This window comes from Acipenser ruthenus, chromosome 10 (genome assembly GCF_902713425.1).
Source record: "Acipenser ruthenus chromosome 10, fAciRut3.2 maternal haplotype, whole genome shotgun sequence".
Taxonomy (NCBI): Eukaryota; Metazoa; Chordata; class Actinopteri; order Acipenseriformes; family Acipenseridae; genus Acipenser; species Acipenser ruthenus.
The window spans coordinates 598,898-622,843 of NC_081198.1; the positions used below are offsets into that span (position 1 = coordinate 598,898).

Sequence of the window (23,946 nt, forward strand, 5' to 3'; positions counted from 1 at the left end):
AATCCTTGAGCGCGTCCCTGCATCGCTGATCTACATACCAGAAAAGCTGTGCCAACCATAGTGTGTGGCCAGCTGCATGACTTTCCAACGACTGGTTGCATGGCTGCTGCAGCATTTCCCACAGCTTTCAAAAATGAGCTGCAAACCAATGAGCTGCTGCATGGAACGAGCACACCCCCTCCAACAGGTAATGCCTTATAGATTTTTATATGAATAATAACTTGTGGTACATATTTATTTAAACACATATTGTTTATTTAGATATCTAGTTTATCCCCTTAGTTTATGGATGCACAAATGTGGTCACTGTGATAAGTGAGCTGACATCAATCTCTTGTGCAAGTGTAAAGGTACATGTGCATCTGCAATGGCGTACATTGCATGAGAAGGGTTACCTACTGGATTACTAGCTGTCTGCCAGTGAGAGTCACCTGGCACACAATTGTACTTTACCTGTTAAAACCACGTCCCTCAGTTAAAAATCAGCTGTCCTGTCAGAATAAGAAACACATGGCTCTCCCTTTGTTGAAGAGTAAATGCTGGCTTTGCCAAAAGCCTGATTGTCTCTATAGGACTATAACAAATTAATGACATGAATAAATCAGTGATTTTAATGCATTTCAGAGATGGTGCACGACAGGCAGAGCAGCTTTTTCCCCTCCTGAATGCCAGACTGACTAAGCCCTCCCAAACAGCCTTCAGAGAAATCCCTGGTCTATGCAGATGCAGGAGTTATGAATGTAGCAGAAAACAAATAAGTGCAAGAATGTATATGCATTTTAAGAATATCTATCTAATATCGGTCTATCTACATCTATCACACACAAAGTAAAAAAACTACCTGGGATTAATGTCTTTGTTATTTTATAGTCTGTGCTTTTCTATGCATTTCTCTTGGACACAGGCTGTGCTGCCAGTACCTAGAAAAAGAACCTGCTAACTACTTCTCCATGAATCATGTATTTATTTAGCACTCCAAACGGCAAAGCAATTTCAAAGAGGAGCAGCTCCTAACATGTAACACAGTTTTGCTGGAAACAACATCCCCAGAACACTAAAGCTCCAGCAAGCCCCTCCTCAGTACAGTGCCTCCTCTCACTAAGCTAACATGACACTTATCAGCCAGTGGAATGACAGCTTGCACTCATGTGCACGTGTGATTTGAGATGGTATTTACAAGCCGGGTACAGTTCTGGTAATTGCTGATGTAACCCATTCTACTGTTTATAAGGGCAGGGGGACTGCTTAAGCCTGCTGGAGCCCAAGGTTAAAGCTTCCCCATAAGCAGAGACAGCACAGCTCTGAGCACAGCTGGTACAGCTGATCCCTAAGGATAATGTGGAAATATCATTTGAAACGTTCTATTGCTTCATTGATCTTACCCAAATAAGGGATACAGGGAGTCATGCTCAAGGTGCTGATGTATTCTCTGAGCCGTTTGTAATTATCTTCCTTAGCCATCAAGTATTCTAATTTTTCAAAGGTAGTTTTATCTTTCCGACTTAGGAGCTGAAAACAAAAAAGAATACAGGAGAAAACATTTGAATAAAATGACAATATAAAACTAGTAACAAATATAGCCCTTAAAATGTTTAAGATGAAAATGCACAAGCTTTGCTTTAAAATATTAAATTAGAAAAATTAGACTTTTTTTAAAATTATTTAATTCCTTGCAAGACCGAGTTCCAAAAGTTGAATTAGGTATCTGTTTGTGTTCTTGGAAAGGACCAGGAACAAAAACAGTGTGTTGCTGGTGTGCACCAAGAGTTACATTGCTATCCAGTGACAGCACTTTAGAAGGCAGCAGCGCTATTTATAATTAGGGCTTCTGTTTTTCAGGTTTTATTAATTGTATTTTTCGGTGCTTATTTTGAGCTATTTTCGAGTTTTATGTAAATTGTTTTTTTTCAGGGCTTTTGTTTTTGATATACTGTATGAAATTAGTGTTTTCAGTTACTTTCCAAAATGCTTGAGCGTTTTTTTTTTGTGTGTCAAAATATGTATAGTAACTCGACAGTACTTGCACACTTAAGTTGTACCTTCTTTCCTTTGCTGTCTTCCACAATGAAATCCTTGTGGTCACGGGCGCACTCTTCTGGGGTTTTTGTGTGTACGCATTTTTGTACATTTCACCACAATTCTGTTTAAAATCCTCTGTGTCTTAACTGTAATACAGCTTTAAATCCTGCTAACAAGCCTTCATCCTGATTGTAATCTCGTATTAAATCTTGCAAGTGGAGTCTCCAATAGAAATGTAGGAATGTGCGGTTACTCAGTAGCTGGGGCGGGTTTAAAGTATTCAGAACTAATCAATGATAGATGCAAGTCAGGAAGGCGGGACATTGCCCAGCAGCACAGGGAAATGTATTTATTATTATTTTTGTAGTAGGTTTTATTTTTTTTAATGTGAAAAGGGTAAAGTCAATGTGAATAGATTAACCATTTCCACAGTTTTTCCGGTGTTTATTGGCTATCCACCTATTACATTTTTTTTGTATCGGGGGTGTTTTATTGGGTTTTATCGGTTAAAAACAAAAATCAGAAGCCCTATTTATAATGCATCAGAAACAGCTGCATCCACAGTGAGCTCATCAGACAGGGTATCCACAGTGAGCTTTGAGGAGAAGGGCAGTAACACAGGGGCAGGGGAGTGAAGTTGATCTACAGTGAGCTCCGAGGAGAGGGGCAGTAACACAGGGGCAGGGGAGTGTGCTCATCTGGCAGGGTATCCACAGTGAGCGCCGAGGAGGGGCAGTAACAGAGGCAGGGGAGTGTGCTCATCAGGCAGGGTATCCACAGTGAGCGCCGAGGAAGGGGCTAGTAACAGGGGCAGGGGAGTGAAGTTGATCTACAGTAAGCGAGGAGAGGGGCAGTAACAGGGGCAGGGGAGTGCGCTCATCAGGCAGGGTATCTACAGTGAGGGCAGAGGAGGGGTGCAGTAACAGGGGCAGGGGAGTGAAGCTGATCTACAGTAAGCGAGGAGAGGAGCAGTAACAGGGGCAGGGGAGTGCGCTCATCAGGCAGGGTATCCACAGTGAGGGCAAAGGAGGGGTGCAGTAACAGGGGCAGGGGAGTGAAGTTGATCTACAGTGTGCTCTGAGGAGAGGGGCAGTAACACAGGAGCAGGGGAGTGAAGTTGATCTACAGTGTCCTCCGAAGAGAGGGGCAGTAACAAAGGGGCAGGGGAGTGTGCTCATGAGGCAGGTGGAATCAAAGCACTTACAGGATTGGAATTAAGGCATGCACTATTTGACCATACACATTACAAATCAGGAAACAGAGCAATATTAGACTGGGAATGAAATAGGATGCTGGTACTCACCGCCCACGTTTTGGTTAGTCTGAAGATCGGTGCGCTTTGTAAACCAGATACTACGGACATCAGTGCATGGAGATTATTGAGCTCACAGAGTTTCTGAAAGATACAAAAAGATCACAATGAGATGTACTGGCATAGTGCTTATTAGGGATACAGTACATATCGGAGTAGTGGTGGGGCAGCAGTATGGAATAGTGGTTAGGACTCTTGACCGGAGGGTCGTGGGTTCAATCCCAGGTGGGGGACACTGCTGCTGTACCCTTGAGCAAGGTACTTTACCTAGATTGCTCCACTAAAAACCCAACTGTAAGAATGGGTAATTGTATGTTAAAATAATGTAATTGTATGTAAAAAAAAAACCAAAAAAAAAAAAAAAAAGAATTTGTAAGTTGCCCTGGATAAGGGTGTCGGCTAAGAAATAAATAATAATAATAAAATAATAATAATCGGTCATTTGATAGGAACACCAATTTTAACAACTTAAAAACTTTCCAAGTATAATTACAAACCCCACAGCCCAATAGGTTTAAAGGTTTAGGTCAAGTAAACAACATTAAAAACATACCGTTTTAAAGCTTCCTTATGAAAACAATGCAGAAAAAGCTCACTGCATAGGACAGTCAATATCTCCTAATTTTAATGAATTTAGCCATTAAAAAAAAAAAAAAAAAAAAAAAGTGTTACCTTTCCCGTTTTAATATAATGACTCAACACTTCTGCTCTTATTTTCAGTGTCTGTGCATGAAGAATTTCTCGAACCACCCAGAAGGTGACCTGCAGGATAAAACACACAGTGGTAAACTTTGTGGCCAAATGAAAACCTCCTAGGGCAGGACGACCTCAGATTATCGGTTTACCAGCCAGCCATTTCATTATACTGCCCAGGTCACTGACACTGTGTGCTGCTCGTTGTTAATCAGGCGCTACAGCAAGAGAACCTTTTCAGGGGTTTCACACTCCCTGTGCACTGAGGGAACTGCTTCCATTAACACCTGTATTACTGCACCAGGGGTAACTTTCATAATCCAAGTAAAGGCCTTCCACAGTTTTGACTGTCTAAAGACTGCACGTAATTACATGAATGCCAGAGACTTTAATAATACGCCACTATGAGCACCCCTGGGTTTTTCTACAGATGTCAGCACAAAGTGTTTAAGGAGCCACATGTTAAAATTGTTTACTGGCTCATCAGTAAAAAGACAAGTAGGAAAACTCCAGCCTTTTCAAACAGCTGATATCACCCAAAGGTTGTCAAACTCTACTGTTATGCACTTTCTAGAAGTTATTGATTCGTTACTTTAGCCAACTGAATCAATTCTGCAACAGGTACATTCCACGCTTAAATTTAACATCGGGCTCTTGTCGCTAAGGAACATGCCTCCTGATGTGGTAATGTGAGGGGGAGGAAAAATATGTTATAATTGCTCAGAACGCAGAAATGCTGTGCGAGTACTCTGAAAAAGGAAAACAGATGTGAGTAATGTGGAACAGCTGACAGGAGCCGATGGAGGGGGTGAGAGATGTTAATCTCAATAGATTTATATGTGATGGATGAGGAAGAGTTCTGGCCGAGTGAAGATGAGATCAGCTTTTCAGAACCACTTGTAATAATTAGAGGACTATGACAGAGGAAGGGAGAGTGGGAAGGCAGCACACATAGCCACACTTGCAGCCCAGACTTACAGGGGCTGTCCCCCTGCTCTATAAAAGGCAGCTGGATGTCACCCCATGGCGACGAGGACTAGGAAGAGTTATTTTTCCAAACTACTATAATAAGAGAACCTTGTTGGATTTGGTTTCTCAAGTATCCAAAGAAAGAAAGAAAGAAAGAAAGAAAGAAAGAGCAAGGCAGAGGCAAATGAAGCTGTTTTTAGCTAGTTCTGAAGCAATGACTGGCTGACGCAGTCTGGTTTTAGTTCCACATGCTTTATTAATAATGCTATATTGGCCACAGAGAGCCTTCAAAGTTGTATTAAACATGTTTATAGACTTATAAAAACAAACATGCTAAATGATATATTGGTTCCATTAAAAAAAAAACATTCTTACTAGTACTACAAGGCAAAGGTTTCAAATGTAAGCATATCTTGTAAAAAAAAAACAACAGGGCACTGTAAAGTACCTGTTAGCCCCTTTTTCACCATTCTTATTGGGCAGCAGTAATGTGACCAGCTGCCAGTCTCAAACAATGCACTCTTGAATCCTATTCATTTTGCATAACCCTGCAAAAAGGGTTTGAGAGCTGGCCCCTATAATACAGCTATTGAGCGAATATACAATAGTCTGAAGCCTTCCACACAGCCATGGCCCTTGTAAAGGTTTCAGAGCACGGGGTGGCAGTGTGCCAGTGTAGACTTAAGAAGCTGGCGAAAGCAGTCCTGCAGCTCTTACATACTGTAGCTTTCATCGCCATGTCATGTTTACCTTGGAGACCACGCACAAAAGGCTGTTTGCTAAAGAAAACAAAATGTATATTGATCTCATGAACAGCCTGTATATTTTTCCCAAAGCACATTATTCAAAACTGGCATGAGTCACTTGCCTTTAAAAAGAATATGTGCAATGAGATATAGACATACAATGTCACACACAAACACACTTCAGGAGTCCAAGGGAATTAAAGCCAGGAATATACAAAAACACACAAAGCAAATGAAAGCTTTCACTTACGTGGTTAAACCTCCTTGTAAAGGCAACAGCGTTTGGTGCAGAACTGTACTTTTCTTTTTTATTCCAGCCACAACTCGCCAGCTCCTGAAAAAGATAGATATTACATTTATTTTAAAAACAAAGCCAGTTTACTATTGTTCTCTCTTGTTATTTCAGGATTCGATAACTCACTGTTAATATGCTGACAGCAAATTGTGCTGCTGTTACTGTACATCCTTAGCCTGGAAGTATTATTTACAACACTGTTCTGCAAGCTAACCCTTTGAACACGCACACACATCTCAAAGGGATCAGCGCATGGGCACAGACCCATTGAGATGCAATGTCGTGGTTGAAAGAGGGCCTGTACTTTATTGAGGTAGGAGAATTAAGTGTGTGGAGATTGGTTTTATTTATTTAATCAATAGGGTTTACTCCACGGGAGCATGAATCTCCTTAAATGTTTATGTTGCATTAATAAAGCACTCAAACACATGTCAGCCCAGTTTCAACAGGAATAACGTTTACAACACTGAATTGCACTTACTATCTCAATATGTGTAGCTAGGCTTGTTTTAAAAATAGAAATTCTAAAATGACAGATACATCAAATATGTGGAGCCTGGCAGGACACCCAATTGCTCCAGGAAACTGTCAGGCTGGAGTTTCCCAGAGTGTTGAAATACATTTTCAATGCAATAACCAGCCCCAGAGCAGCAGGTTACGAAGTCACGTTATATTACAAAGGAGAGCTGCAGTGGCTAGCTTCACTGTGCCGAGGGCGAACATCTGCCTGCAATCCTGTCAGGGAAAAGGGCCAAACGTCCGAGGACACAGCAGTGATGTAATTGTAGGAAAATCTCGGCAAATTCATCATCTTCAGCCATGCTCGTCCCCAGAGCCCCAGCAGCTTGGAAGGGGAAGTGTTGGACCGGCTGTCCACTGGCACACAGCGGAGGCGACTGATGAATTGTACGCCAAAGGCCCTGTTTTGTTTTAGTTTGGCCCTGCCAACTCCTCTTAACTCACGAACACATTGTTAAACTGAATTTGCAAAGGCTGGTTTCCAAAACGGTCTTCAAAACCAGTTTTCAGAGTTAGACTGGCTGACTTTAAACTGGTCAGACAATCAGTTGTAGTAACTGTGAAAGAGTCAACATACGGTAGCCTATATTAAATCGTCTATAGTAACTGTAAACTCATTTAGATATGAAGCGTTACGACATTTGGTTGAGTGATTTTCAAAATACGGGTTAAAAAAAAGTAAAAGTACACAAAAAATAAAACCTTCCAGTTCACCGCTTAATATTTACGGCGCCTCATTTATTTATTTTTTAAAAAAGGTGGCATATAATATTTCCAAAGTGATGCTGCGTGCAAAACAGTCCTTCGATCTAAAAGGTTTAGAGAGTTGACAGCGGAATGAATTTAGAGTAAATGTAAAGATGTAGTTCATATGAAAATGTGACTGTGCTTCTGACTGCAGCTATAAACCCCATGATTTAGAGAAGTAATCCCAGTACTAGCTCCTTTTACCTGCTGCCAAAGTACAAAACTGTGAGCCTTGGAGCTTGTGTAGGTGGATTCCCTTTCTTTCTTTTTTAGCAGGCTGTGTTCTACACCTTAACCAAACATTAATGAAGATTAGCTCAATACTGGGTGCCCACTTCACAGACTTAAAAGGTGTCTTGCAAACGTCTTAACACTACTACAATTTCTCCAGCATGAATTACTGTGGGCTCAAGTTCTGCAAGGAAAAGTGATCTGGACTCGGATGAAAAGGTTAGTGCTGTCACCTTTCAGACAGAGGAGCAAGCATTCCAATGTCAACACAGGGAATGGGAATACTGGAAGCAGGAGAAGAATGCAGGTTCTGAGGGATCATCAGTTAGCTGTCCAGTTCCAACACCGAAAGTAAGTTTAGTTTGCTTTTGTAGACTATAACAAAATCTGACTGCAATTTCACAATCAATCACTTTACTTCTTGACTGCATTCCAGGTGATGATGTTCTGCATAACCAAGTGAAGGCAAATCCATTTACTTATATTATTAACAAAAAGGAAACCATGCAATTGACATTTCCTTTATTGAGCCAATTGTTATATTCTCCAGTGATTTTTTAAAAATGTTGTTATTGGGGTTTAAAGGTAGAGAACTTTTCCATTTCATGAACCGCAAGTGAAAAGGCAGGCACTTTGTAACTAGCATAAAGAATAGTAAAAGACTGCTGAAGAACAGCATGCAAATCAGACAGACTCTAAACAATCACACTGACTCGGGGCTCCATGGTGCGCGGGCTGTGCACAGGAGCTGGGCTAACTAGCTCATACTCTACATCTGGGAAGGACAGACGGCAGTTTCTGTAAATCTGCTGATCATGACAGACCCACATTCAACTCGAGACAGGAGCAGTTTGTTTCACCCCTTTTACCCATGTCCGACAGTTCAATGTGCCGCATAACCTCATGAGCCATCGCTAGCTCCTATGCGCCAATCTTTAAATCTTACAAACACAAGTGCACCAGGATTCAATTCCAGACTAACTTATTCTGTTATAAAACTACTTTGATGAGATTACTGTAAATCAGCTTTTTCCTATTTTAGTGTCTATGCTAGAAGGAGGCATCTGGCAAACACCTTTAATTCCATGGAAGCAGACAATCTGTCTCCCAGAGCTCCCAGAACATGCAGAGACAAGACAGTGATGTTTGTTTACAGCATCTTTCATTGGTTATACCGTGAAACTGCAAACAAATGCTGTTATGGGCTGTTGCCATGATTCCCAATAATAGAAAATGCCAGACTGCAGTGCCGTGATAAAATACTCTCCGTTTTATTAAATAAGATCAACATGAAAGACTAGCAATAAAAATGACTCTCCACGTGCCAGACAATTTTCTTTTTTTTTTCCTACGTATGACGAAAACTCTCGGCATAAGTACAGAATTAAAGTGAGGGCTTATGGGTTAACTCAGCCTTCAGGACTAACTTGTTGTCAAAGACTGAGATTAAAAAGGGCAACTGGCACTTCCAAGTTTAGATTTCAAAAATCAAATGGGAATACTGTCCATACTTTTTTCTGTACACTCTACTCAGAACGCATGCCTAAAAATGGACTGTCCTGCTGGGGACAGGGGTGGGCAAATTCCATGTATGCGTTATTATGCATTACTGTATACTTTAGAAGCAGGTAGTGCATTCAAATCCTTTGTAACAAACATTATTACATGTGTTTGTGTAATCTTAAATGGAAGAGCTCCTTTTACGCTGGGGGTGTGCTGTGACTGAAAAAAAAAAATACAAATGAGTGCATTCACTAATTTATGAGATTAGGTGGTGTGCTCTTTTCAAACATTGTACCTATGGAAAGACCTGATACCACAGTGTGTTTATTACAAGAATCAGACACCACTTGGATTGGAGATATTCACGAGTGGCTACAGCATCCTGTGCCCAGCGGCTGTGATTCTGGTTGAGTTAACTAAAAACACACCACTTATCCACAAACACTTCTACGAGATTTCAAATGATAAAACCCAAACAAAAAAAAAAAATCTTTACAATTCTTTTTATCATCAAAATGTTTTTTTCAGAAAAAGATGACAAGACCACCATCCTTCAGTGGTTCACATATATGTCTCTGTATCTTGGTTAATGTAGATATCTCTCTAACAAAATATCTATGAGACAGTGAGGAGACTACAGTGTCTGGAAAATAGTCACGTCTTCAGGGTATGGCTGTCCGCTGAGGATCCATCCTGGAGGAACAATCCTCCTTTGAAAGGTCCACAGACACAAGACAGAACACAGCCCAAAATATGACAACATGGAAGCGAAATCTGGCTTGGAACCTAAACTCTAAATTTGTCATCACATACAGCAATATAGTCATTGGTCATCAATCATTTTGTTGGCTGAACATCAGTTCAACCCAAGGACAATGTTAGAGATAAACAGCACAAAGAGGCTGTTGGTATTCAAGGCTAGCTGTAGTGGTTTGTCTCCACAGTGGTATCAGAGCGCCTATATATTTAACAATATGGAATGCACTGTGTGTAATGGTAACTGCAGACCTGGGAAAAGCACACAGCTTTCTTATTTACTGAGTAATATCACAGTACTTTAATACATATGTGCGTTTTCCATTATAAATCTGAACCAGGAGAGCAGCAGGATCGGAAACAACGCAAGCTCCATAATGAGAAAGCGGGGGAACACTTTTAACATTCCCTAACAAAAACATCATGTGCAGAGTTTACAGCCAAAGTGCCTGTACTGTTAACCCCAATTCACTAAAGCACAGGAGGAAAAATAAAAAAAGGGACTGTGCATCTGTAACTGTTGTTCTGCAAGATTACCTCGTCTGCATTGGAATTCCACATGGATATCTTATGAAATGTACTACTCAGTTTGCCATGGGTTATTAGTTATTATTTGATTAATTCTCCCTGGTCCCGGTCATGCATGTTAATTACAAATGCCCCCATGATCCACTGATGTCAGCTTTCCGATTTACACATCATTATAAAAAGAAGCTGATTTTGTTCTATCTATCTCTAGGGAAGGATCATACTGCACTGCTGAGGCCCCGACACACTCACTGACTGCTGTCAGCAATCTGGGAGTCATGGAACAGCTGAGGGAACAGCAAAGCTCCTTCACCCCTGCCAGTCTAGTCTTTGTTGAAGCATGGATGCTCCCATAGACTGCATTTCTTTTTTTAGACTTTAAGAAAGGGACTCCAGCCAAGTCCACAGATGTAACATACTGTACTACTTATCCATGAAGAACGCAGAGACTATAAACCAGGGAGCTCTTTATTAAAAAGAAAAGAAAAAAAAATTAAACTGCTTTCTCTAATATGTAAGGAGACTAAATAATAGGTCTCAAAATATGTGCTATAGTAAAATTAATGAATAGAATAAAGATCTAAAAAAGAAATAAATAAATAAAACAGAACCCCCCCCCCCCCTATAGCAGTTGTGTGCTTGAATACACACATTGGTCTCCCAAATTTAGTAGAAGACAAATGGATATGTCCATCTGAACACACTGTCACAATAAGCTGGAGCTCTATATACGTGTTCTGAGGAGCAGTACATGTCGTGCAAAGAAGTTCCACATATCGTTCATTGGCAGCTAGATGATAAAAGAAAAAAAGGGATACTTCCACCAGTGCTAGGGTAGTAAAGCAGACTTTCTTACCCAAAAGAATATGTACCTCAAACCATATCAAATAACAATAATACTCTCGATATTCTCTCCTTGTTCCAGAACGCTACAAGGAATCTCACATTTCTGCTGAAGTCGTCTTGTTTTCTCTACAACGCTGGTTCAGGCCAAGGATATCCATGCAGAAATCAAAACGCATTTTAAACCACATATCTGGCTTAGTAAAGACCTGATAATTTAGGCACTACTTTGGGTAGCTTAACTATGGGCTGTATTGTCTATAGTCAAATCAAGCTTAGAATAGTAACTGTGGATCGCAGTAACAGATAGCTCGATTATGTGGTTAGTTTGGCCTACTGTAATGATTTCTCAACCCACTAATTCTACTGTAATATTACAGCCTTATTTTTGGTTTATCATATTGCTACAGGATAAAAATGACTTGTATAAAAAATATACATATATTTATCTATCAAGATAACAATATTTTTTAATTCCATTAAAATCTCTTATTATTTAGTTTCCTACCCAAAGTTGCATTTGCAAGGAGTGCTGACCAGGACCATTTTCATACTCATTATTCAATTTAGAAACATCACCGATCCTCCTTTTCTCAATTTAATTCAGATATGCAGATGCTTTGAACTGCTGATTCCTGGTACCTTTTCCCTCCATGTCCTGTAGGGCAGTCTTACTCCAGCCTAGCGGCAACAAGACCATGTGTGTGACCTTCAGCAAAAAAGGGGATTGCAGTCTGTACCAGTAAGCCCTAGTTTAAATCATATAGTCCATTTTGTTTAATTTGAAAACTGTGCGCATACACAAAAACAAAAAAAACAAACACACAAAGTATGCAATTATTACTTCTAGGGTTTAATATGTTTATAGAAGAGTATTTAAATCGGAGATAAAAAGGTTGAGTTCCAATAGTTTGGGTCAAATTTGTGCGAGTAATAAAAACAGGGCAATATTGTGATGCATCTGGGAAGGCAACACAGACGTCTTGTAAAGTTACAGTAATAGAAGAGACTATTAAAACAAACCACAACAAGACATCCTCTGAAGCAAGCTAAACTGAAAACTAAAATAAAAAACGAGTCAAAGTTTTTCTGTCGCTTGCAATATAACCACAGGGGCCCAGGAAGAACAGTCTCCTGATGAGATAATAACCTTGGCATTTGTCTCTGTTCTTAACGGCTTGTAAATCAAGCTATTGTCTTGTATACTTTCCAGTGCCTATAGCTACCCCTAATTAACACTGGAGAATATGCCATAAACAGAACAAAGGATGGACTGTCCTTTAAGAATCTGAACAACATCCCGTATCCAAGGAAATATTGGCGCAGCAGCCATTTCAGAAGTAACATTGCTAGCAGACGCTAATGCAACTCTACTTAAACATATACCTTGTATGCTGAAGTATACACAATGTCACACATTGCGACTTCAGCCTAATTAAGCAATGGCAATCAACAGACTGGTTATTCCACTGATTAGTTTGGTTTCAGTATGTACAAAGCACAGCTATTCTTTAAAGCCATAGGGCTAACTGCTACACTATCCCCAGTCCAGCTGAGAAACACTGCTGCTGGTGCTCTCATACAGCAGCAGAAAGCCTTTTATAAGCTGTGCATCAAGTCTTGAAGTGTACTTCCCTCTAGTGGTTACATCCAAGAACACCACTAGCCATTAAAAACAGGCAGGAGTACACTGCGTTACTGGATGCGGTTTACAAAACAATTAGGTTGAATTCATAGTGAATGAGACTGGAAGGTTTATACATGAGCATTTGGATTTTAAACTATAAAGATTAGTCACAAATCACTACATGTCTCAGGTCAAGTCATGTTTATAAAAGCCAGGCAAGCCATTCTGGGGCCTTGGTTTATTTGACTTCTACAGGACTCATGTGAACGATGACCTGGGAATAACATCAGCATGTTGAACAGTTCTGCAGATTGCCGAAGCCTAAGCACTGCGGTACTGCTCAGCAGGCAGTCTCGGGGAACTAATGAGCACACAGAGAAAAAGATGAGCCCAGTCTGCGGCCACTCACCTCAGGCTGAATAGCTTTGAAAACTGGAGCGTCCATTAGAGTTATTTGACTCTAGAAGAGAAAAAACACAAAAACAGTGTATCAATCGCCATTCCAAGAAGGGAGTTAGGATTGAGGACGGAGTAAGGAAAATGTAGACACGAAAGAAGAATGACAGAAACCCTCTAACCCCTACACATTAGGTAGCTTTGTTTATAGTAGAAATAATACAAAATGAAATCTTACAGCATATTCCTCTGGCGTCACCTTGAGGATGTCAAACACCACTGCATCGAAACTCTTCTTCAGCTCAGAGGAGCCTTTATCACTCAGGGACTCGGAGCTGCTGCTTCTCTGCAAAGTCCCAAGGGATTTCAGTTTCATTCATCATTTTCTAATCTAAAATTACCGCACAGCACAGTGGTCATGTTGCAATTGCAGATCTCCAAAGTCTCCGATAAAGGAGAAAAAGGATTAAACACAAGGAGGCGAGACAAATACAAAAATTACATGTTTTACAGGATTAAAAACAATTACAGTTCTACCTTTTTTCTAATTTAAAAAATAGTAATTAAGTTATCCAAACTGTGTTGAATTGTGAAGTTGATGCAAATTCTGTGTAAAATAAACGGTGATTAGCTGTCTATTGTCCTCTAACTAGGGGGCGTGTGTGTCAGTTCTGTGGTGTCTGTCCTGTTTTGATTGTCTCTCACATCCCTTTTATTCTATCCTCTCACTCCCATCCTCTGTCCGCTGCTCCCCTAACCCCTCTAACCTCATCCCTCTGCCTCTCCCCCCCTCCCACTCTTTCCCCTCCTGCACTCTCTCTGGTGCCCTCTGGAACTGTCACTCTTCTGCTAAGAAAGCTGATTTCATCTCTGCCTTTGCCTCCCACCTCTCTTTCGATTTCCTTGCTCTCACTGAAACCTGGCTGTCCCTTATAACACTAACTCCTGCCACCCTGTCCTCTCTCTATGTCCTATCCCATACTCCGCATCTCACTGGATGGGGAGGTGGGACTGGTTTTCTCCTCTCTCCCTCCTTACTTTTTTCTGTCCCCTCTGACCTCTCATCACTTTCTGTTTACACCTTTGAATTTCACAATGTCCAACTAACCTCTCCCTGTCAACTCCTGCTAATTGTACTGTACCATCCCGCTGGACCTCTCACTCACTTTCTCGATGAACTTGACTACCTCCCTCCCCTCTCCGTCTACCCCAACTGTGCTGTTGGGTGATTTCTATATCCATCTATCCAACCCCACCAACTCTGCCGGATTTCTTCCTCTCCTTCACTCCTTCAGCTTCTTTCTCTCCATCCCCTCCTCCCCACAAAGCTGGCCGACAACTGGACCTCACCTTCTCCAAGGCCTGCTGCCCCTCCACCCTCTCTGTCATCCCTCTGGACCTCCCTGATCACTATTTCATCTCTTTTTCTCTGTCACTCCCCTCTCTCCCTACTCCACCTACCCCCACTGTCACCTCCCGCCGTAACCTCCGCTCTCTCCCCCTCTGTCCTTGCCTCCACCGCTCTCTCTCACCTCCCTCCAATCGACTCCTTCTCCCAACTCTCTGTAGAGTCTGCTACCTCCATCCTCTTCTCCTCCATTGACTCCGTCTGTCCCCTCACCACCTGACCTGCCCACCCCTCCCGTCCCCAACCCTGGCTCTCCTCTGTGCTCCGCTTGGCAAGAACCAAACTGCACTCTGCTGAAAAGAAATGGAAGAGAACCAAACTCCCTGCTGCCCTAGACCTCTACCACTCCTTCCTCTCCTCCTTCTCCTCTACTCTCTCCCCTGCTAAATGCTCCTATTTCCAATCTATTATCCAATCCTCCACTAACAACCCCCGGAAACTATTCTCATTCCTCCTCAACCCTCCCCCTCCTCCTCCCTCCTCTATCTCCTCTGACAACTTTGCCTCTTTCTTCTCCTCTAAAATCTCCGATATCCGCAAACTCTTTAACACCTCTCCCTCCTGCTCCAACCCAACACCCTCTGTCTCCCCTACTGACTCACCCTCCTTCTCTCCCCTCCCAGAATCTGACCTCTCCTCCCTCCTCCAGGGCCACAAATCCACCACGTGCGCCCTGGACCCCCTCTCCACTCACCTCTTTCAAGCTGCTGCTCCTGCTCTATTCCCCTTCATCTCCTCCCTTCTCAACACCTCTCTCCCGTCTGGCCTCTTTCCCTCTGCCTTCAAACAAGCCTCTATCACCCCTCGACCCTCTCCAATCTGGTTTCCGCTCTGCTCACTCCACTGAAACTGCTCATCTGTCTGTCACCAACTCGCTAAACTCGCCGGTGCTGCCTCTCTCTCTCCTCTGTCCTAATTCTCCTCGATCTCTCTCCTGCCTTTGACACTGTTGATCACTCTCTTCTCCTATCCTCTCTCGCTGACCTGGGAATCTCTGGCACTGCTCTGGCCTGGTTCTCCTCCTACCTCTCCGACCGCACCTACTAGGTAACCTGGCGGAACTCAACCTCCACACCTCACCCTCTCTCAACAGGAGTCCCCCAAGGATCAGTCTTGGGTCCTCGCCTGTTCTCTCTCTATACCCGCTCCCTGGGACCCCTCATCGCATCCTATGGTTTCTCATACCATTTCTATGCTGATGATGCTCAGATCTTCCTCTCCTTCCCCCCCCTCCGACACCACATCCCCTCCCGTATCTCTACCTGTCTGTCTGCTATCTCCTCCTGGATGCACTCACATCACCTCAAACTCAACCGCTCTAAATATGACCTCCTTTTCTACCCCGCCTCATCTTCCCCCTCCTCTGATCTCTCTATTTCCATTCCTGTGGAATCCACCACACTCTCTCCCTCCTCCTCAGCCAAAAAACTCAGAGTAACCCTGGACCCCTGCCTCTCCTACTCCCAGCACATCTCCACTCTAGCACGCACCTGCCGTTTCTTCCTGAGTGGTGGAATGACCTTCCTACGGATGTCAGGACTGCCCAGTCCCTTATCACCTTCCGGTGCCTCCTCAAGACACACCTCTTCAGATAACACCTGCAAAACTCAACTCTCCCCTTCTGCTCTATATAGCACTCTGCCTTTAATGCACTTTAACTTGCACTTATCTGCTCCCTATTTTACTGTATTTAATCCTGCACCTAACCCAATCTGTAATATTTTGTATTTCACTTGCACTTGTATCTAACCCTGGGCATCTCCTCAGAATATTGTAATCTGCCAAGTGTTTAATCTGTAGTATTTTGTACTTAATCATATCCTGATGTAACTATCACTATTTAATCATATCCTGATGTAACTTTCACTATTATCTGCTGTATTATTGAATTGTGGTTTGTCACACTTGAGAATTATTGTATTTCTTGTTCTTATTGTATGACTTATATTGTAACACTTGAATGTATTTGTATTTGCTTGCGATTGTAAGTCACCCTGGATAAGGGCGTCTGCTAAGAAATAAATAATAATAATAATAATAATAATAATAATAATAATAATTTTTTAATTAAATCAGCTCAGCGGCTTTTCTTTCTACTGAGCTAGGAGCTGCACACCTGTTAAAAGCTGTCACTTACCTCTGAAGCAGTAGCATTGAAGTGGACAACACTCGACTGCCCATTGGCTTGGTACATAATTCCCATACCATCAGTGTCCTTGTATCACAGCAAGAGGGCACCACTTAACTCATTGTCAGGGCAGCATATCCACTTGTCCTGCAGAGTAAAAGCAATTCAGTAATTAAGAACACTTTAGTCTCAAATATACTTTCATGTGCAGATTCAACCAAAAGTAAACCATGTAATATTAGAGGGTGCTGTCAGATGCCTCATGCACAGGTCTCTATAAGCATTGCACCAGGTGGAGATTGTGAAGGCACAAGCTTGTTTTTAAAGTTTGCACTGCACTTTAATGCAACAATTGGTTTACTCAAAGTGTGTTTAAAGAGTAACAGAGTAAATATATTTTTTACAGGAGGGATATGATTGATGCATCTACATGAAATATGGTTACACTCTACAGTAACCTGCACAATACAGTAAATGTAGAAGGCAATCTCCTAATGTGATGGAACTGTTCAGCGTAGCATCTCCTTGTTAGGGAGGATACTGGTACTGTCTAGTACTGCTGTCATAGATTATCCTATTTCCAGGTGGCAGCTTCGTAACGCATGCATTAGCACCACCTGCTGACCGCAATTTATTTTGACATTAAATTAAACTCTATCCCAGCTCCTGCTCATTGTACAATCTAATCCACAACAAGGGCTGTCACAGTAAAGCAATGCTATGTATGGTAAGTTATCCTTGAACAAACTGCAATGAATCAAAACATGTCGAAGGGAACAATCCTTGCAGCTACTCTGTAACATGGTATTGCTGTTAACCTCATCTTGAGAAGCTGCCAATGATTTCACTGTCAGATGCAACTTCACATCACTAATATAAAACACATCAAAACGAACAAAGACTGTCACGCAGCTGATATGCAAGCAGCCTGTTGGTACCATGCAGTCCCTTTTGAAACATGTGCCTGGGTGTCTCTCTTCAATGTCTTTGATGCCTGCAATTCTAGTGTCTGTTACAGAATGCACACCACCTATCTCTGGATCACCAGTCACTTAAGGGTCATGTGTGCTTCCCCTGCCTCTAACAGTGAGCTGATTCATCAGCCTCAAACATACTTCAGGGACACACAGATAACACAGCACTGAAATTCTCTAATAAATCAAAGCACAGTTGTCCTGTCAGTCACATTTTTGTGAATCATTTCCTGAAATGCTTGAAGCAGCAACAGGATACCTACCGGGTACATTTGCAGTAAGATAAAATGGTAAAGTAATCATGATGAATTACCTACTGTAGGGACAAGTTTTAAGGTCTACATTACACTGGCATTAGTTTTTGTTCCACCACCCCTTTCAGATCGTATTTCCAACGGAACAATGAGTCAGCAGCTGAGATACAAGCAAGATGGGCTGAATGGCCTCCTCTCGTTTGTAAACTTTCTTTCTTATACGTTGTTGAGTTACACACTACAGCTTTGTGCAGTGTTGATGAAAGGGTTTCGTCAATGGTCAGATAGTGTCATTTGCAGACTGCAAGTTTTACGGGTATATTGTACTGCTTTAAAAAGAACACTGGGGGAACAGAGGGTTATCAAGCAGCTCCCTGTGGAACGTGTATTCCTTGTAGCAGTCACTAATGACAAGCACTCAATATAAACTTGGGTCCCTTACCAGCAGGCTGTCAAATCAGCATGTGCGCTGCCTCCAGATGTGATATTACTGATGTTTTAGAAATGATCAATAAAGCTTGTTCCACCTCGTGTTCTCTTGATCCTTGGCCGACTAATATTGTCCATCATTGTGCAGATACGCTTGCTCCTGTGATTGGTAATATTGTGAATCTCTCCCTATTATTACTGTTATTATTTATTTATTAGTATACGCCCTTATCCAGGACAACTTACAATTGTTACAAGATATCACATCATTTCACATTATACAGATATCACTTTTTTTTTTTTTTACATACAATTACCCATTTATACAGTTGGGTTTTTACTGGAGCAATCTAGGTAAAGTATCTTGCCCAAGGGTACAGCAGCAGTGTCCCCCACCTGGGACTGAACCCACAACCCTCTGGTCAAGAGTCCAGAGCCCTAACCACTACTCCACACTGCTGCCCTATAAACTGGAACTGTTCCATCTAGTTTAAAGTTGGCAATTGTTAAGCCAGTACTTAAAACATATACATTGGATCCTGATGTCTTGTCTAATAATTGTCCAATTTCTAATTTACCTTTCCTTGCAAAAGTCTTGGAAAAGATTGTTGTTGCTCAGTTGTCTGCATATCTCTCTGCTAAAAATTTCAATCTGGTTTTCGTAAACATAGTACAGCGTCTGTACTCATAAAAGGTGTTAATGACATCCTGCTGAATGCAGATGAGGGGCTGTTATCAGGGATTGTCATTTTGGTTAGATCTGATGCATTTGACACCATTGATCACACACTTCTTGATCGCCTTGAGAAAACTATTGGCATTACTGGCACAGTACTCGCCTGCCTGCGGTCCTACTTAACCTCCCAACATCAATTTGTGTCCTTTGGAGGATCAAAATCGGTTAATTGTCTTGTTGTTTCTGGGGTTCCACAGGGCTCTGTTTTTGGCCCTTTACTTTTTAATTTGTATATGCTACCGCTGGGTAATGTGATCAGACAACATGGTTTTAATTTCCACTCTTATGCCGACGACACCCAGATTTATTTTAAAATGAGTTCAGATGATGTAAACTCCAGACTATCAACTTGCCTTGACAAAATAGGGGCTTGGATGTCAAATTATTTGCAGTTAAATGCAAATAAAACTGCATCTAAAACTGCATTAAATAAAATCCCACAACCAGTGACCTTTGGCAGCCCCCCATTAGCTCTTCCCAAGCTCTGAAAAGTCTTGGAGTCTTATTTGACTCTATTCTTAGTTTTCAGCATCACATTTCAACTGTAGTGAAGTCTGCTTATTATCATTTGCGGAATTTATCTCAAGCCTGTTTGTCTCTTGCAGAATCTGACGTAGATTGGTCTACCTTCTAAACTCATCAATCGCTTACAGCAGGTTCAGAACACAGCTGCACAAATTCTGACAGGTACAAAAAGATTTGATACACCTGTTCTTGCCCGCTTGCATTGGCTTTCGGTGAAGTACATATTTTTTAAATTTTACTAATGACATTTAAGGATGTCTCTGGAAATGGCCCTGCTTACATTAATGATATGCTTTTACCTTGTGTCCCTGGACGCCAGTTGAGATCTGCTGATGCTGGGCTTCTGGTGACTACAATGATAAAACGTAGCTCTTGTGGTGGAAGAGCCTTTAGTCATTATGTACCTGTATTATGGAACAATCTTCCAATTGAAATCCGTAAAGCTGACTCAATAAATGCATTTAAATCAAAGCTTAAAACACATCTTTAAGCCGAGGCCTTTTTGTAGAATGGGATGGCCTATTTTAGAATTTTGTTAATATGTATTTGATTTATTTATTTATTTATTTATTTATTTATTTTTTCGCAATTTGTTTTTTGATATTTTATTGTATATTATATTATATCATTGTACAGTATATTTATTTGTCATGTGAAGCGCTTTGGGATGCCTTGGCATGAAAGGCGCTATACAAAATAAATTTGATTGATTGATTGATTGATTGATTGATTGATGTGTCCTGTGCTTTCTCTGCTGCAGGGGCTTCACGCGGTCTGGTTTACAGAAGGGAATCACACACACACACACACACACACACATATTACACTGGTGCACATCGGAAAGCATGCCACAGGCATTTTACTACTGCTCTGCGGGCTTTTCACATTCAGCCTGTCAAACTCCTGAATATATGCAGAAAAGCACTTATATTAAGAAAAAAATAAATGCAAATTATAATAAATGTTTTTGTCTACAAGAGAAAATTGTATCTATGCAACTAATAGCATCTCACAAGCAATACTTCTTACTACAGAACTGAAGTGCTTTAGAAATGACTATATAAAAACTGAACTTAACAAAAATAAATAGTCATGTGTGTATTTAAAAATAAATAAGTCATTTTAAGGGGGGGGGGGGTTGTAATGTAAAAGGGAAAGAATATGTACAATACACACAGTAACCACTGGGAGGAGCCATTTACTTTGGCAGTGGTAAAAGATGACAAACATGAGGCTTTTCCAGGCATTTAAAGAACAAGAGACAACAACTGTCTAATAGCAAGCTTAAAAACATCTAGTCAGTGCCCATCAGAGCCCTACAGCCAGATACCAAGTGCTGAAAGGGGGATGGATATCGACAGGCAAAAGCTGTGAGGATTTTGCATCTATTCAGGCCAGTGTAAGAAGTCTTAGCTGCAGTGCAGTGCACAGCTCCAGTGCAGACAGGTATCATAATCAAGGGATTACCAGCACAGAGGGGCTTGGAATCTCAAAATTAGATGCCATACATTCTGAAAGACAAAACAGTAATGGCTTAATATATGGAGCAATTTTAAAACGGATATATTACAGAATTAGCTCAAATGAATGGCATGCAAAAAGTGGGGGTGGTACAGTCCATGTCGGTAAATGTCCCTGAAATGATGCATTAATCCTACAACATAGAATCTAAATGACATTTAATGGAGTGGGAAGCTGTAGGGAGGCAGACACTAAAGCCCTGCGCTTCCTGAAACCTATATGCATGTTGCTCCTACTGTACACCGATAGCTTCAGTGACTACAGCCAGACCACACCAGATACACCTCTACACACCCCGCCCGCTGCACCTGTCAGATCAGAGTAACTGGAACAGGGCAGCGGGCTAGCTGCCTGAAATGACTTCATTCCCTTCAGGAAACACCCTCCACAGACTCATCTGCTGACAACTGAGGAAATCCTCCAAACACCACAGAAATAAAAGCAACAGCTCTGCAGCTTAGCCCACAAAACACAACCTATGTGAATCACTTCGAACAGCCTTCCTTAAATAACGAAGCAGGGCTTACAATTAAGCAGCTAAACAATAGCAACTCCACATATGAACACGTTTCCCACCTGAAACTCCGTCACAGTGCTGGCTTGTTGTGCAGCATGACATCTTATTTGCAGGTAGAATGTACAGCAATAACTTCAACCGATTAGCAATAATCTTGGTCTACTTGGAGTCTGTGAAGCCTGCAGTATCGCAAGGGTTTTGTTTTGGTATAAAAGGGTTGAATTTTTCACTTTCAATTTAGACTGGGTCCTGAACAAATTGACACTTGGCCCGATCCAATTGAACAACATGGCTATGCTGCCACATAAACATGTGCATTAGAAATACCATATGGGAAATACTGAAATTGAAGAAGGAATCTACAAAAAAGAAGATCTAGGAGTTTATGTTGACTCAGAAATGTCTTCATCTAGACACTGGGGAAACTATAAAAAAGGCCAAAAAATGCTTGGATATATTAGTGAAAAGTGTTGAATTTAAATCAAGGGAAGTAATGTTAAAACTTTACAATGCATTAGTAAGAACTCATCTAGGATATTGTGTTCAGTTCTGGTCACTCGCTACAAAAAGGATATTGCTGCTCTAGAAAGAGTGCAAAGAAGAGCGACCAGAATTATCCCAGGTTTAAAAGGCATGTCATATGCAGACAGGCTAAAAGAATTGAATCTATTCAGTCTTGAACAAAGAATACTACGCGGTGATCTGATTCAAGCATCCAAAATTATAAAAGGTATTGACAATGTCGGCCCAAGGGACTTTTTTTTTTTTTTTTACACAGAGAATTGTGAGGGTCTGGAACCAACTCCCCAGTAATGTTGTTGAAGCCGACACCCTGGGATCCTTCAAGAAACTGCTTGATGAGATTCTGGGTTCAATAAACTACTAACAACCAAAACGAGCAAGATGGGCCGAATGGCCTCCTCTCGTTTGTAAACTTTCTCATGTTCTTATAAGTAATAGATGAGAGTTTTTGTCCCTGGTACAATTAAAAATGAAAAACAAACATTCATGACCTTGTAATAAATGATCTCACAGTAAAACAGCATGACTAGTGTCTCAGCAGAATGAGTACTAAATCCATGAAGCCCTGAATCCCATCCACTAGTCAGGAAGCATTCTCCTCTACGTCTCAGTCTCAGACACAGCATGTCTGCCAAGTCAGCTCTGTACAGTCAAGGAGCAGGTGAAATGGAAAATGAGGTAATGTTTCTTCCTTTAAGCAAAGTGTCCGTTCTCTCCAATCACTGCACTGGGACTGTGGAGTACTTGCATTGATGGGTACTTCTTTCTTTTCTTTTTTATGTTTCAATGAACAAGACAAAAGCCAGTGGAAAACGATGACCAAGCAATACAAACAGCCTTGCGAATAATCAGATCATCAGTCACACCTCACCCAATACAATCAGGGCTTGAATCACACCCGGTGTTATATACTACATGCCATATGGAGCCGATACCTCATCCTCCTAACTTGACAGGATTAGGGTCGAGGAGGGGGGGGCTATCCCGCTGACAAAATCTGTTCTTAGCTTCTGAGCCGGTGCGGAAGGGCTGAAGGATGGTAATTTCAACTGGAAAACATGCCATATGTCAAAATACTAGAATTCTGAAATGAAAAAAACTAGCTTTTACATTTCTGAACATGCTACCACTTTCCTTCCCCGAATACATTTTTTGGCTTCATTTATCACAGCGGAAAGCGAACTGCTGTAAAGATAGCCAATGTAAACAATGGTATTCGTAAGAGATTACCTCTTCATGCACATTTACAGAGGTAGATAAGAAATGTTTATGCTCTGGTTTCTGAAAGGGGAAACACAGAGGAAATCCCTTACATTTCTGCTCCGAGACATGGGTGACTCAGAGGGTTTGTTTTGCTCACTGATGATTGAGCCAAAAACAAAATCACAGAACTGTCCTAGATAATGGCTATAGCAACAACCCACAACAAAACAACCACTATCAATCCCATCCCAATCCTAGCCATTCATGTCTTTCTTCATTGATAGTGTACATCTTGACCATTTACAGTACAGTACCAGACATTCTGGATACAATTGCATCTGCCCATCCCACAACAAACACGTTTCTTTTTTCAGGTTAGAAGATTTTTTCTTCTAGTCAAGGTCCTCGATCAGATTCTAATCAGACTTTAAATTCTCAGGTTTTACACGACTGCAGTATTTTTTATTGTATTTTTTTTTTTTTTTGGTAAATGGTCATGTTTACAATGTTTCACACTTTTTGTTTGCTTCAACAGCTTTAACCCA

General features: G+C 41.3%; 1 protein-coding gene across 2 annotated transcripts in view; it reads right to left on the minus strand.

Annotated features, from left to right (window-relative positions):
• Positions 1-23,946, minus strand: part of LOC117402461 (ras-specific guanine nucleotide-releasing factor RalGPS2) — a 69,066-nt gene that overhangs the window by 31,663 nt on the left and 13,457 nt on the right. For both annotated transcript variants that reach the window (XM_034003617.3, XM_034003608.3), the window contains exons 2-8: positions 16,730-16,867; positions 13,423-13,530; positions 13,198-13,248; positions 5,990-6,073; positions 4,004-4,093; positions 3,323-3,415; positions 1,383-1,509 (exon numbers count right to left, since the gene is read on the minus strand). In XM_034003617.3, the coding sequence (XP_033859508.1) occupies positions 1,383-1,509; positions 3,323-3,415; positions 4,004-4,093; positions 5,990-6,073; positions 13,198-13,248; positions 13,423-13,530; positions 16,730-16,795 (619 nt within the window). In that variant the 5' untranslated portion in view covers positions 16,796-16,867. The remainder of the gene's footprint in view (positions 1-1,382; positions 1,510-3,322; positions 3,416-4,003; positions 4,094-5,989; positions 6,074-13,197; positions 13,249-13,422; positions 13,531-16,729; positions 16,868-23,946) is intronic.